Consider the following 15,552-nt stretch of genomic DNA (forward strand, 5'->3'; position numbering starts at 1 on the left):
GGCAAAAACACTGACCTTTCCCATCTTCATTACATGTCAGTTTAGCTAGCTGATTGATCTTGTGCAAACATGCATTGTACCCACTGATAGAAATGCGGGTTAAACAGGGTTTAATTTGTAAGTCTGTCATTTTTTAAAAGAGGTCATAAGCACAGTTTTCATACACCACTTTTTTCCTGAGGTCCACTTAAATTAAAACGTTTTTAATGATTTAACATAAGATTATGCATAAGATTTTAATGTATTTGGCTGAGCAGTCATCGATCGGGTGGCTTGCTAATGTGTTAGATATCTTCTAATACATTAAATCAGTAAGCTTGACCAAAGCTTTCATACTCTGTGAGTCAGAACGTAAGACCAAGGAGCTACAAAAGATAGACTTTTTACAAACTGGGTGTGGCTCTGATGAACGCACAAGTGACTTGATAAACTCAGTCACATGCATTCTTGTCAAAGGATTCATGCTTATTTACCTCTGCCTCCGTAATTCAGCTGTCTGTTAAACTAGGTCGTAGCCCAGGCTCAGAAAAACGTGTTGCCATTTCTGCTATATTAAAAGCATGTTTAAAGTGCTAAAAGCATGTTTAGTTTGTGTCAAGCGGAAGCGTTTTGACAGATTTTTTGCAACCATGACATTAATAGAAGCGTAACTCTACATATAAACTAAATATTTACATATATGTCTGGAGTAATGGTTGGAATAAAATAGCAGACTGAATGAACTGCATCAATATGCTCTTCTTGACAACCTTCAATCTTTAAGACATCCCTGATAGCACACGTACATCTCAGAGACGTCTATTTGACGTCTGCATTTATATCTACAAGATGTATTTTCCACAGTGTTTGCTCATCTGCAATACGTCTATAGGACTCTTCCTTTGAGAGGTCAAATAGATGTCTATAAGATGTCTTTAAGATGTTTATGATTTAGAATGTAAACTGACATGTGAAAGCCGTCTATCAGACGTTTGTAGACAGCAGATGCTTTCCAGATCAAGAGATCTTTAACAGACATCTTGCAGACGTACGTGTGCTATCTGGCCATATGCAATGTACATGTTAATAACAATTAATAACAATATGTGAATAAACTTACTTCTTTTTTAAGAGCTTCTTCAACCCCTCATCTACAGCGCCCTGCCATGAACCCAACAACAGTGTTAAAAAAAGCAAATGTGAGTTCAAAACACATTTGCTTATATTGCGACTTGCAAGTCACGGGACTCGTACCCGAGCGCTTCAAAATCTCAGCTGTACCAGGTGTGCTACCGAGCAAGTTTACTACATCAGGAAAGCCAAGCATATTGAGCTGGTCGACTGTGAGCCTGTGTGTGTGTGAAGGACAGAATTAGGTAACGTCCCTGAAAAGTGGTTCTACAGTGGCTACAAAAAGCAGCAAATCTCCAAATCCTAAATAATAAATAAAGATGGCACCACAAAAGGAGGCTCTTTCTGAAAACGAAAGTGTGTGTGATTGACTTAAAGTGCCTTAAGGGAAAACAAACTCATTGTTTTTTGTGATAATTTCCACATTTTCTCCTCTCTCTACCTTCCCCCTCTTTAAATAATGACTGTTATGAACCAGACGACCCAAACATAAGAAACAACTGCAACACAACTGACGCTGGTAGATCACATGACAATTACAACGTGATGGACGTAGTCATTCTGGATTCATTCATTCATTAATATGAAGCATACTTTCTTAATGGCTGTAAAATATGAATCTGATCCAGTTTGGTCTGCTAACCAATCTTGTTTTTATTTTTTTTTTATGGCACAAGAGTTCACTTCACAACAACAGTAACCCATATCCTACTATGGATAATACAAACATTAAAATCTGAAGGACCTTTATTTAGATTTTTTCTAATTTTGTTTAGATGCTCGTATTTTACCGCAGAGTTGAGTATGTCATCCGTGTGATTCTTTATTGAGAATGCGCTATTATGTTGTCCATCAAGCTTATCTGAAAGGTTACCGTATAACATTTTTCATTTCCCCGCCTAGTTACTGTACAAGCATTTTCCTGAGATACCTGAAAGTTTCATTAGGACATTCAGATTAGCTGCTATAGATTTATCTTTTTTAGGTAAAGTCATACAGCATCACTTTTCTTTGTCTCCTTCTCGTCCTCCACTTCTTCCATTATCTACTCTGCAATCACCAATTTAATGACCATTTTAATTATTAATATGCACAGCATATGTTTGTGTGGTGTGCAAATGTAGCTGGTGATGGGTCTTTGTTTAGAGCTCTGTGCTGTAATATTGATCAACGGAGTAAATGCATGTGGTATCACTGTCAAGCATTCACTCCGAGAGATGTCAACGTCCTTATGAAACATTCATATGAGGGCATCTCATTCACTATCTGTTTTGTGTTAGTAATTAACCTGTGGCTCATTATCGCCCATGTGGTCTCACTTTTCACTTTTCTTGTCCAGCGGGAATATTCATTATTATAGGCTAATGCACTGTATTTATTCATATTACAGAGACAGTCAGATGAATGCCCATTTGTATCAGTCCTTTCATTGAATCATTGCTGGTCTTGCAGACACAGGTCCAGGTTCCTTGCACAATATTCTATGACCTCAAACACTTTTAACATAGTGCATGATTTATAAACTAATACATTGTGATGTTTGCATAACCAGCTTCATATGTTTGTCTTTTCTGATGGCGTAAACTTGCTCAGTAGCACACCTGGTACAGCATTCCAACCCTCTCCATTGATAAAAGTTTTCAATAAACACTTTATAACATCCGTGACTGGTTATACATACTGAATGTAATATCCTGTTGAGGTAGAGACAATGCTTTTATGGCCAATGAAAATCCAGTTTGATAAAATCCTTGCATCGATGCGATAACATGAGCAAACAAAAATGTGCAAGTGCATCTTAGACAAAGTGAAAAATACCATTTTAGTATACTTTGTCAACAGTGTTTACATGGTGATATGAGAAACAATATGCTTCTCAACTGATTTTGCTTCTCATCTGATTGGAGAGTAATCCAAATGTTTGCAGAGAGCTGTCAACAAAGCTTTGTTATAAAAAGATTCAGGACTGTAAAGGAGAGGATTTGAGATTTAACAGGATCATTAACCTTTAGGAGGTCATTACAGAGGAATAAAAGACTCATTTTGCTGGAAATGTCAATGGTATAACATCTGCAGCAAAGAAGCAAGCTCTAATGACCGAGACCTTATACAAAGAGAAGTATTCCTTCTCCTGTAACACTTTCACTCGCTCTAATTGTCAGCCCCTTGACTTCTTCCTTTCCTTCAGATTTTTCACCAGTATTTACTTTTTCTCACTGAGGTTTTGTTTTCAACGTGCAGCCACTTTTCAGATTCTTCTTTCTGATTCTCTTCCTCAACTTGTGTCAGTGTGTTTGAGATGGAGTTAAATTGCAATTACTCATTTTACTTCCTTAATGTGATGCATTTGAAAAGTGTTCAATGCCACGATGAGCCGTCATGTACATATGTTCGAAAATATATGTTGTATGTTCAGTTCTTATGGAGTATGAACATTATGAAGATGCATTTCCTTACACACGATTCAATGCTTTCATTGACTTTCTTTATTTTCATTTCATATATTCTCAAAAATTGGCTCTGTGTTAGCCTACAGTCACCCCAGTTCATTTGTACCCTCATGCTGGGAATGTGTGGCAATCCAGCCTAAAGGAGGCTAATTGGCTAATGGCATTTAACACACTGTTCAGAATGAGCTGATGAATACACTGTGGGATACTGAAACACACACAAAAAAAGTTGCATGCTGGGAGTAACACCTATTGGTGTGACGTACACTCTAATCAACAAAGAGGGACATGGTTTACCGGTTAAGTTGCCTTGTATCTTTCCCTTTTTTGACAGATATTCTTTTAGATTTGCCTAAATTATTTAATGCTTGTTGCTAAAAGGAGTCTAAATGTGACTAAACAGACTACTCATTGCATCAAAGTCGCTTTCATAGCACCATTGTGTTTATAATCACACTCTTGCAAACTGTTCTAACTCAAACATCTTGGGAAACTATTTTTAAAATAAAAACTGAATAAGCCTAATTGTAGTCATGTGACCGCGGTGTCCAGCTTCGTTATAGCCTACCTTTAGCTTTTTACTTCTGGTGATTGTATTTAAAGCTTCAAAATTCATTTTGTGCTCATTTGTGCAGATCACAATGATAAACAAAACATGAAAGAATCATAAACCTACAGCTTATTCTCTGCAATTAACCAATGGAAATATAACATCCAGTCATCTAGCGTGCTGATGTCTTTCCCGCTAGTCTTGTCGAAATACTAGCGACATATTCATAATTTAATCATGGTTTGGCACTTAAATGAAGACACTTCCGATTGTTGGTGTTACTTTGGCCTGCGTGTTTGAGGAAGAGTAATTCACATGGAAGTGTGTGGAAGTCAGTGACATGTAGTTTAACTTTAAAAGATCCCTGTCTTGTCTTATTCATGTGTTGAGCAGCGCTTGAGCGCAAGAACAAGCCTTATTTAATTTGACTTGCTCCCAATTATTCTGTAGTTAAAGCTGCAGTCAAAAAGGCACGAGCGTGAGTCTTCCTGTGAAAAACAAGTGCACTTCCCTGTAGTGAGTGTTCATTTGAAGCGCATTTCAAATCTTAAAAGTATACTCTTAAAAAAGTGAACTTGCAGATAACATAATATTATGAGGTACAATAAGTGAGACACTTTCATGATTGTTTCTTAGCAAACTTATAAAAAGTGCAATTTAAAATAATGTCAAATTAAACATTTTGTTTAAATGTACTTCAATATACCTTACATAAGACGAGATTTAGAGCATAAATGGATAGATAGACTTTAAAGTACATTTTAAATCATCATTTTAATAATACAATAATAATTTGGTTACACTTTATTTTAAGGTGTCCTTGTTACAGTGTAATTGTACATTTAAGTATTGAGTAAAATTATGTACTTGCTATATGGTTATGGGTTTGGCCTAGGCTTACTTGTATGTAATTATGCATAATTAATTTTAATTATAATAGTAAGTAACTTGTAACAAGGACACCTTAAAATAAAGTGTGACCAATAATGGTAACACGTTACAATAAGGGGCCTTAGTTAACTACTTTAGTTAAATGTCAAATGTTGTCCTTGTTAACATTAGTTAACTAACAATGAATAACTGTAACTAACATTAATAAATACTGTAATAAATGTATTGTTCATTGTTCATTCATGTTAGTCAATAGATCTCGCCGTGACACTATATTTCATCATTACAACTTACATATATATTTTAGTTTATCATAAAAGCATGTAAGTTCATTGAATAGTATACACGTCAACCATATTTCAAAAGCAATAATTAAGAAATTATATAAAGATGTACTTCAATCCTACTTAAGTGGGTTAAAAATCAGATTCCGCTAATTGCATTTAATATAAATTTGAATATATTTTAATTTAAATGCACTGAACATTCAATTAGGTGCAATTATATTCATTTTTAAAAGCATCCATTAAAAAAGTCAACACAACTACAATTTTCATGCTTCAAAAAGTGTAAAACAATGTTATAAAGGTTTTATTCACATATAATCAGTCAGCAATGCACATACAAAAAGCACATCAAATATTGTAAATACTGAAACTCTGCACATGCTCTTCATGTGCGCTTGCAATTGACCTGTACACTTAACATTCAATAGCTACATGAGAGTAAACAATGCATGGAAAGACTTGATGTGTGTGTTTGTAAGCACGCACTTCCTCTTTCCTTTCATCCACAATACATGAAATAAAACCAGACACATTAAACATTAAAACTGAGCGATAAGAACAAACCCTGACATATATTTCTACGTGTACACAGATCTTTTGGTATACAGATGCAGATCAAATATTCTAACTGAATTTGAATGTAACATTAAAACAGATTTCTCTTCTCTGTGCATGTCTGGCATTTTACTTGAAATGAGTTTTTTGAGTGTATTTTTATTAGGATTGTATTGGGTTAACAAGCTCCCAAACACTGACTTAAAATGACCTTTCACATTGTAATCTGGACTAAAACATGGCTACTGCTTTAAAAAAGATCTACTGCTTGAAAATGTTCGGATTCTTTAATATTGTTATTTTATAGTTGTGTTCTTTCACAAAATTTAACATTTTTCTCTCTCACAATTTTGAGTTTAAAGCTAACCATTCAAACTTTGCACAGTTCTGTGAGATATAATAAATACAATTATGAGATAAACATAATAAAAGTCATAATTATTTTTTATATATATATATATATATATATAATTCTTTGGTGGAAACAATTGTCACTCTTTGGGCTTTTTTCTTGAAATTCTGAAAATTCAGACTTTTTTCTTTATATTGTCTTTAGTTGGTTTCATAATTCTGAGAAGAAAAGCCAGAATTGTGAGATTATAACTCAGAATCAGAAGGAAAAAACTCTTAAATTGTGACATACAAACTCTTAAAAAAAAGAATAAAAAAAAAAGAATTGCAAGACTTTTTTTTAGCCGTATTTTAAACTTTCAATTCTGCAATTGCAATTCTGAGAAGAAATATGAGATATAAACTTAGAAGGAGGTCTCTGAAGAGATAAAAAAAGACAATACTTTTTTAATTCAATTTTATTGCAAAATTAAAGGAATTGTTTTAATCTCACAATTCGGACATATTTCTCAGAAATGCACTGTCTAGAAATAATGAGTCTCGCAATCCTGAGAACAGAAGTCCAAATTGTGAGAAAAAAGTCTGAATGTGAGACATAAATTCAGAAGTGCAAAAAAATAAATAAATAAATAAGTACAATAATAATAATAATAATAATGGAGAGAAAAAATGATATACTCTCTCTTAGTGCTTGTAAGTGTTTTGCGTCACAGTGACTGAGGCTTTCTGAGAGGACGTGTGTTCCTGACCTGCACAGGGAGCTGTCAGACAGAGAGAGAGCTCCACGGGGTCAGAGGTCAACAGCAGTGACAAGCGTGTCTCGCAGAGAGGCATTCTGGGACATTTGCCCTTCTGCAGAGTGAGAACGAGCCCCTGTCGCCACGGTGGGCAGATCTCACACATCACACACATCTCGTTCTCCTTCTCATCTTTATTCCTCCTAAAACTGCACACATAGAGACAGAGATGTTCATGTTTATCCTATCTGTGTTCCTTCATAGAATCTGCAAAATGTTATTATATATCATGTACAGTATATTATTATAACATATATATCTCACTGGATTATTACAATTAATGGCAAAAGGAATGTTTGGAAATGTAAACTTGACACACTACAGCAAAAGATAGAAAGAAATAAGCCTTTTTTGGGTGAATATATTAGTAGCATAAGACTTTTGCACATACAGTTATATAATTTAATATTGCCCTTTCATAACAGTTATTTCCATATAGTTCACTATAAAATATAAAAACAGAATTTGCATCAATGTCAATTTTAAGAACACAGTGTAAAGAATCAAGCTGATGTTATCTTTTGAACTGGTTCATTTTTTGTGATTTTTATTTAGTTATTTTGTGCAAATTATTTTTATAATATTTTATAGTTGCAATCAAACGTTGGCAAATCTCACACAAATCTATGAAAATGGCAAGTTTAAGAAATAAAACTTTTTTACATTTAGTCTGTTTTAAAAAAGCTTACAGTTCTGCAAATTAGAGTAATAGGTTTTACTGAAGGGAATAGTTATTGCTTTACATGACTTATTATTATTTATTTATTTTTTTTGTTAAGCTTGTTGATATTGTTTTCCAAGATTTAAATGGTATTATAATTTTTATTCTTACAGGTTACGTAATTCGCCACGTCTCTGTGAAATTACAACGGACACAAAAATAAAACACAGCAGCAGAATCCACAAAGAGCCTGTTCTCATTAACGAGGGTTATTTCAGGAGGAAATGTCAAGCCGCGGATCTCAGTCATGCATCATAGATTTCATTTTCTTCTCCTGTCAATCACACTGACAGCATTTTTATTGTTTTTTTTTTTTTTCACAAATATTTACAAGTCCACGCCCATCTATCTCAGCATAAATTGACAGGATGTCACGCTCCACAGAAACACAGACATTTAGCAGAAATTCCTGTCTTTAAATTAACAAACATAAAGCATATCTTTTTTTCTCGTATTTATTTATTAACTAGATGCCATTTATTCAGACAAATTTTCCTGCAGCAAAAAAATGTCTCAAGGAAAATAAAACAAGTATTTATTAATAAAAATCTCGTAGAAAACGTTATACAGCCTCTACAACTTAATTTAGACTTAAAACAAATACAGCTGCGAGGGTCTTTTCATATACCTTTGACTAGTAATTATCAGCATATATCACATGTAAAAGAGGTTTTAAGGTGAACATTTTAGTACAAATTCTTTGCAACCAACACGACACAATAAGTCAAACTCTTAGTGTCCAAAGTGCAGATGCATCGGTCAAAAACGTACAAATTATCCTCTAAAGTTATCAGAGAATGCACAACATTTCTGACACACAAATATAAAAACAGACATCTAAAAGTCTAGTTGTTTCTGTGTGGTATTAAAAGACACTTTTCTGATTTAAGACACAGCTGAACTGCATCTTACTTATTAAAATCATACAATGTCCACTGAAGGAAGGGAGCTGAAAGCTTTTAGAAATATCTACTGAAAGCGTGAGCTACTGTTTAATCGCCGTCTCAGATGTCGTGGACGGCTCCTCGGCTCTCTCTCTGGTGAAATAGCTGCTGTGCTGGAACTTGATGACTTCGTTTCCCCAGCTGGTCCAGTCGCACTGGAGACTTCGGGCAAACAGCTCTAAACACTTGGGCTCGGGGCTAATGTAGGGCTTTAACACCGCTGCAGGACATCAGAGGGACAATCAGCACCAAAGCTAGAAATCAGGAGTTCTCTGACTTGTTAATACCAAAAAACTCCAAACGGTCAACGACAAAACATACGTTAGCGAACTACAGATCGATTAGCAATAAATTACAATACCAAAACATGCAAAAGATTTTTTCCATGCAAAAGATACCCTTGTGGAAAAGAAGTGCGCTTAACTGCATTGAATGTGCACTTGTAGTGTCCTTTAAATCTTAAAAATAAAAATGTACTTACAGGTTATGAATGCATAAAAACACAATAAATTCATATTAAAGAAATAAAAAGCCACTTGAATTACCCAAAGCGAGACACGTACATGACTGTTTATTAACAGACTTAAGTGCTCTTTTATAACATTTTACTTTAAAGTACATTTACACAATTATGTTTAAATAAAATTTTAGTTGTGCTTTAAAAAACAATGCAAGTACTCGATTATAAGTGTAGCATGCTATTTGAGATTACATTTAATATGATCATAATTTAAATGTACTTAATTGCAACTTCTTCATTACAAATGTGTAATTACAAATGCATGACTGATAAGTTTCAACAGAAATTATATTAAAGTGTGTTTTAGTACCATAAATGCATGTAAGTACATTCAGCAGTACTTTAAATGTATTTCAAAGACAAATAATTATAAAAATGGGAACTTAACCCTTGTGCATTGTTCAAATTCACTACCCTTTCATTATGTTTGGGATGAAAACATCCACTCAATTAAACTGCTGTAAAAATGTATCAGATCATTATTTTATTTTTTTTCATAAATCTATTAAAATCAACCTCAGTCTTGATCAAAACTACCAAATGTTTTTAAAAAATCCAAGATTTTAAATCTTCGAATTGCCAAGTTCATAAATGATGTCACTGATTTGGGGGAAAAAAAGAAAAAGACTTAATTTCAATATAAAAGTAATTGGGGTTGGATTTTTTTCAACTTTTTATCACAGTCTTGGGCAAGTCAAAGATTAGCAACAACATTGGCTTTGATGCATTTTTAGTTTTTGTGCAGCATTAGATTTAAATTTTTTCTTCCTCATTTATTGTTTGTGGCTGTTTTGCCCCATTGACTTCCATTTTAACGACATATTTTGATTGCAAAGCCATTACACCATAACATCATGCATTGTTGATGGTTGGGGGTTCTCCCTTTTGGGCAGAGGTAAAATTTGTTAATTTTACAGTTGATCACTAGATGGGACCATTAACCCTTTAGATAGGCCTGTGCAAAAAAAGCCTTAGTTTCTGGCTTGAATATGGAGTTATATGGAGTATAACAGCAAATTATGGTGTAAAAATCATGTGCACAAAAAAAATAAAAGTACTGTAGTTGTTTCTGGCATGTTTTAAGTGTGTGCACCTGATAATGAAGGCTTCTGGGAGTGCAGGACTGATGGGATGCTAATTAGGAGCCGCTGCTCTGGAAGCTCCTCCGCTGCTGGAGACCTGCAACACACAATGAGCTTTACAACATAAAGAGATGGAAGAAGGACGATGCCAACGGGACACACATTACCTGACTGTGTGGTCAGTTCCAGACCGATGTCTGCCGAGCACCAGCACCTCATAAGGCTTCTTGTGCGGTGAGTCCAGAGGAAACACAAACTCTCCCGTTCGAGTCACCTGGAGGTTCAGCCAAACTCTCATCACAAGCCGAACAAAAACATTCAAAAGTAATGTTATATTATTTTGATAATCCTTAAAACAAGTTATGATTTATTCTGCTTTTTTTACTTTATAAAAACCCTTTAGTTACACTGTAAAAGTTGCAAATAAAAGAAAGATTACTGGAGTATGTTTTACAAGAGCATGTCAGTTTTTCAAATTGTCATGTTTAATTCAATGTGCTGTTTGCAGATGATTTACTTGAGATTCAGATTCAGCTGCTTGATATCTTTGACAATCTCTGTATTTTGAAGCATTACAATTTTGTGAGAATGAACTTTCAATGAACGAAACAGGTTTCATTAAAAATAACTATATTTAATTTTTTTTGAAGATGAAACGTGAAAATGAGTAAATGACGGCATTTCTTTAAGATACTGGTGGTCTTCTATGGAAACTGGTTTCTGCCACAAGATAAAGTAAATTAAATAGGCGGTTATGACTTTTCAAATATCTTTTAGATCTCTTCAATCTAATTCTGACTTTTTTTCACTTTAGAAATGAAAGATGTAAACTCAGAGTTGAGCGATATACGTGTAGAAGTGCATTGAAATTGTGAGAGAAAAAGTCAGAATTGGTAAATTTACTTTTTTTTTTTTTAAGGTGGAAACAAGTTTCTATTTTAGACTCCCCCAAAAAAACAGGTTTTGAATTTATTGCAATATGAAAATACAGCACAAATCTTACAGCGAATAATAGATTTGTTGTTCAGTCTGTTTTGACTGCCAAATATCACAAGTGTGATCCTAATCCTCATCAGTGTTTTAGGCTGTTTTTCCTCTTGGTCGTGTATACCTTCACCCACAGCCACTCTGCCAGCACTTCAACCGCCCAGAACGGGTAGAGCTCTTCTTTGATGAAACGCAGGTGCTTCGCCCGGTTAGTTACCCACGTCACCACCAAGCACTCTGGAGCAGCCAGTGCTGGCACAGGAAGCTGCTTGAGCTGAGACGAGGGCAGAGAGCTGTATCTGTCAATCACAGCAGGATATCACTTCAGTCCAGAGCAATGCGTTATTACAGGCTTCTTACAGGTCATAGAACAGCTGAATAAACACACTCATACCTGTTGCTTCTTTTAACAGATTTGTTCTCCCATGGTGGATCAAGGACTATAAGGTCATATTTGTCTCCACCTGTAGTCAAAATATAGCAATATGCAACACTAACTGATCAGTATACGGAAAGGAATAAAAGAAAATTCAAAACATGTTGCCAAATAATCAGACCCATGGGAAGCAAAACAACATCTAAAATAATAAGAAATATAAAAGTGCTAATAATAATTAATAATGAAAAGAGGGACAAATTTGTATGTGAACCCATTGGAATCTGTTCCAAATTGACTTGAAATTCCAATCAGAATCCTGTTCAGATTCCTTTATGTTTTGTTGACTCAGGTTAATGTAGGAAATGTTTAAAAAACGTCTCAAAAATATCAATTACATTTTATCTTTTTTAGCAAAGATATATTATTAATGTAAATATTTAATACAATGAACCTGTAGGGTCACAAAAGTATGCATTTAAAGTAGCATAACTGGTATGTTTACAATAAGGCCCTGCTAAAGTTAGTTGATGCATTAACATTACCTAACAATGAGCAATACATTTGTTACGGTAAAATATTTGTTAATTTTATAAAATAATTAATTTAAAATTCAAAGTTAAAAAATAATTTAAAACAGAATATTAAAAAAGCTAAAATATGAATAAATATTACAAAAAACATTAACTATGTTAATAATACTAAAATAGCAATGGTCATGAAAACGTCATGCCATTTAGCTGCTCTACATGAAAAATAAAATACTCTATGGTACCAAAATAGTAAATTAAAATTCTGTGATTGAACTCACTGTTGACAAGTGGATGCATACGTGTGATGTCAGACAACAGGAAACGGCTGCGGGGAGGCAAAAAATACTTCTCCTTCATCAGCGTGACCTCATAAGCGCAGTTGAATGGGTTTTCAGTGATGTTTGAGAACAGATCCACTGATGGGTCCAGACCATCTCTGTTCAACGTCTGCACTGGTGCCATCAGAGACTCGTCTGTTAACGGGAGCTGCTTGGCCATATCACATAACGCAGCTAGCCTGCACTCGTGTGATGGCATGGACTCAGAAGGTGGTGTGGTCAAAACTTCTGTCAAGTATCCACACTGACGTCCAGCTTCCAAAAGAGCCAGAGAGCCCTCCAGAACCACCAGCCTGATCTGAGAAAAGATTAGAAAAAGCCATTGAGGAATTTTTTTTTATTTGTATGCTAAAATGACAAGTAAAACGAATCTTTAAGTAATTTCTATCATAATTTGGAATAACTCCATTTTCAGTATGCACAGAGTACACGAAAGATCTACTAACAACATTCAGTATTTAGTTTCAAACAGTTAGCAGCACTAATGGTTTAAGATAACGAATGCAGTTATTCTTTAATAATTTTGGAATAATTTTTAAATTTGGAAACATACTTAAGCCATGCTGCCGAATGATAAGACCCATGGGAAGCATATAAATAAATAAAAAAAGAGAAGTGGACTAAGAACCGAGCCTTGTGGAACATCTCAAATGGAAACAGTTTATGATGTATGTTTATTAATAAAAACAATCTGCTGCCTATCACTAATACATAATTTGCAAAACTAAAAAGAAAAGTAGACCGAGAACTGAGCCTTGTGGAACACCACAACAGAAACAATTTATGATGTTGGTTTTTTAATACAAACAAACTGCTGCCTATCACTAAGAAAAAATTTGGCAAAATTAGGGCTGCACGCTTAATCGCATGTGATTGTCATGTGTGTCTCCTCAGTAAAGCCGGTTCTGTGATTAGTGGTAAATGTCCATCACCTGCTTTCAAATGGAGTGGCACTTACTACGCAGAGCCATATTTCGTTTACAAGCTATGCAATATCGGGTTCCTAACCACATGTGATTCATCTGCATGCGAATCATGCAGCCCTAGCTAAAATGCAGTATAACATAATACAATGTGCGGAATACCATATCCCACTTAGCAATAAACTTAAAGGGTTAGTTCAGCCAAAAAGGAAAATTATGTCATTTATGTCTCACCCTCATGTCGTTCCAAACCCGTAAGACCTCCGTTCATCTTCGGAACACGGTTTAAGATATTTCAGATTTAGTCCGAGAGCCTTCTGTCCCTCCATTGAAGCTGTGTGGACAGTATACTGTCCATGTCCAAAAAGGTAATAAAGACATCTTCAAAGCAGTCCATGTGACATCAGAGGGTCCGTTAGAATTTTTTGAAGCATCGAAAATACATTTTGCTTCACGCTGAATCACACATGTGCAGTATCATCAGCTACTCGGTTATCGAATCGGACGCGTCTGACAGAAACGGTTCTTAACTTGAGAACGAGTCAATCTTTCGTTCATTATCTGGCTCGGCTCGGTGTTCATCTTCAGTTCTCTCTTCACAGCAGTTCAGTCAGTGTACTGTTTGAGTAAATGAATTACTCCGGGATATTGGTTTGTTTTAACTCAGAGGGAGTGTCAGCCACATTAAAAAAGTTAACAGCTTATGTTATTTGTGGATTAATGCTTACTGGAGACGCGAACTGTTTCAAACGATTCAGTTCGATTCGGTGAACTGGTTCAAGAAGATCCGGTTACATCGAGTGATTCGTTCGTGAACTGGATATTACTAAACTGCAGTGAACGCACTTACAACAGACCCGGAAGAGAAGACAATGCTGAATAAAGTCGTAGTTTTTGCTATTTTTGGACCAAAATGTATTTTTGATACTTCAAAATATTCTAACGGACCCTCTGATGTCACATGGACTACTTTGAAGATGTCTTTATTACCTTTCTGGACATGGACAGTATACCGTACACACAGCTTCAATGGAGGGACTGAGAGCTCTCGGACTAAATCTAAAATATCTTAAACAGTGTTCCAAAGATGAACGGAGGTCTTACGGGTTTGGAACAACATGAGGGTGAGTTATTAATGACATTATTTTCCTTTCTGGCTGAACTAACCCTTTAACTTAACCTTCCGATGAACTCCACATTAATTTTACATTCTGACAAAATTTTATTTACTTTTTTCTTGAATCCTTATTTTATCTGATTTACTATACAATGCAAAGTGACCACTGTTTGCCACACATAATTAAAAATGAAGGGTCGATTGAAGTCATGTGACAATTTAGTCATACTGTTGTACTATTCTGTTCGCCATTTATTTTTTATCTACTCTGCACAATTCTTAATGTAGGAAAATGATAAGAATAAAATAAAATCTCTCTCTTTATATATAAATATGAGATAAAAATCTTATTTGATCCCATCACTATAAATTCCAAATTATTATGATGAAATTATACAGACTGCTTTAAGTTTTGTTGATGTAAGAAATGAATAAAGCATAAAACCAGCCAATTTTGTCACCTTTCCATGATAAATATTGGCATCTAACTCCCCTGTATTAAGATCACGCCGCTTTCTCTTTCGTTTCTGCAAATAAAAACAAACAGTAAAGAATCACACAGCAACCTCCAGAGACTTATTGTTAATAATAGAGTATAGTATATCAACTAAAATGACATAAATATGTTTTGTACTGCTTTTTCTATTGCCTACCTTTCGTGTCTGCAGCTCAATCTTTGCATGTTCACCATCGCTGTGTTTTGCAGTGCTTGTCGAGATATCAGTGTTTTGTTGAATCTGAACGTGGGGTCTGACTGTATTAAAATACTCCCTCTTGAAACAGCATCTGAAGTGTGTTGGCTTATCAAGGCCATCACAGTAAGAAACACAGCGCTGCAAACCTTCATCGATGAGAGAGCAGGAGTCCAGCAGCCAGCCGCAGGAATTCACACACACTACAGACATTTACAGAACAATCATAGAAAGCCCATGGAAATGATTACAACCGCTTCATCTTATCTCATGTGTGCCGCTGCTGCTGCTTCTTCTTCTTCTTGATACGATGGATTGTTAGGATGCA

The 15,552-nt window shown here is 34.9% G+C and overlaps 1 protein-coding gene across 1 annotated transcript; it reads right to left on the bottom strand.

Moving 5' to 3' along the window:
- Positions 1-8,537: 8,537 nt before the first annotated feature.
- On the bottom strand, positions 8,538-15,552 carry mettl4 (methyltransferase 4, N6-adenosine). The gene is made up of 8 exons (XM_059518046.1): positions 15,186-15,552; positions 14,994-15,059; positions 12,433-12,790; positions 11,640-11,709; positions 11,370-11,544; positions 10,426-10,532; positions 10,270-10,355; positions 8,538-8,876 (listed from the first exon to the last, which is right to left on the bottom strand). The coding sequence occupies exons 1-8, from the start codon at positions 15,435-15,437 to the stop codon at positions 8,698-8,700; spliced, it is 1,293 nt and encodes a 430-aa protein (XP_059374029.1). The 5' UTR covers positions 15,438-15,552; the 3' UTR covers positions 8,538-8,697.

Source organism: Carassius carassius, chromosome 2 (genome assembly GCF_963082965.1).
Source record: "Carassius carassius chromosome 2, fCarCar2.1, whole genome shotgun sequence".
Lineage (NCBI taxonomy): Eukaryota > Metazoa > Chordata > Actinopteri > Cypriniformes > Cyprinidae > Carassius > Carassius carassius.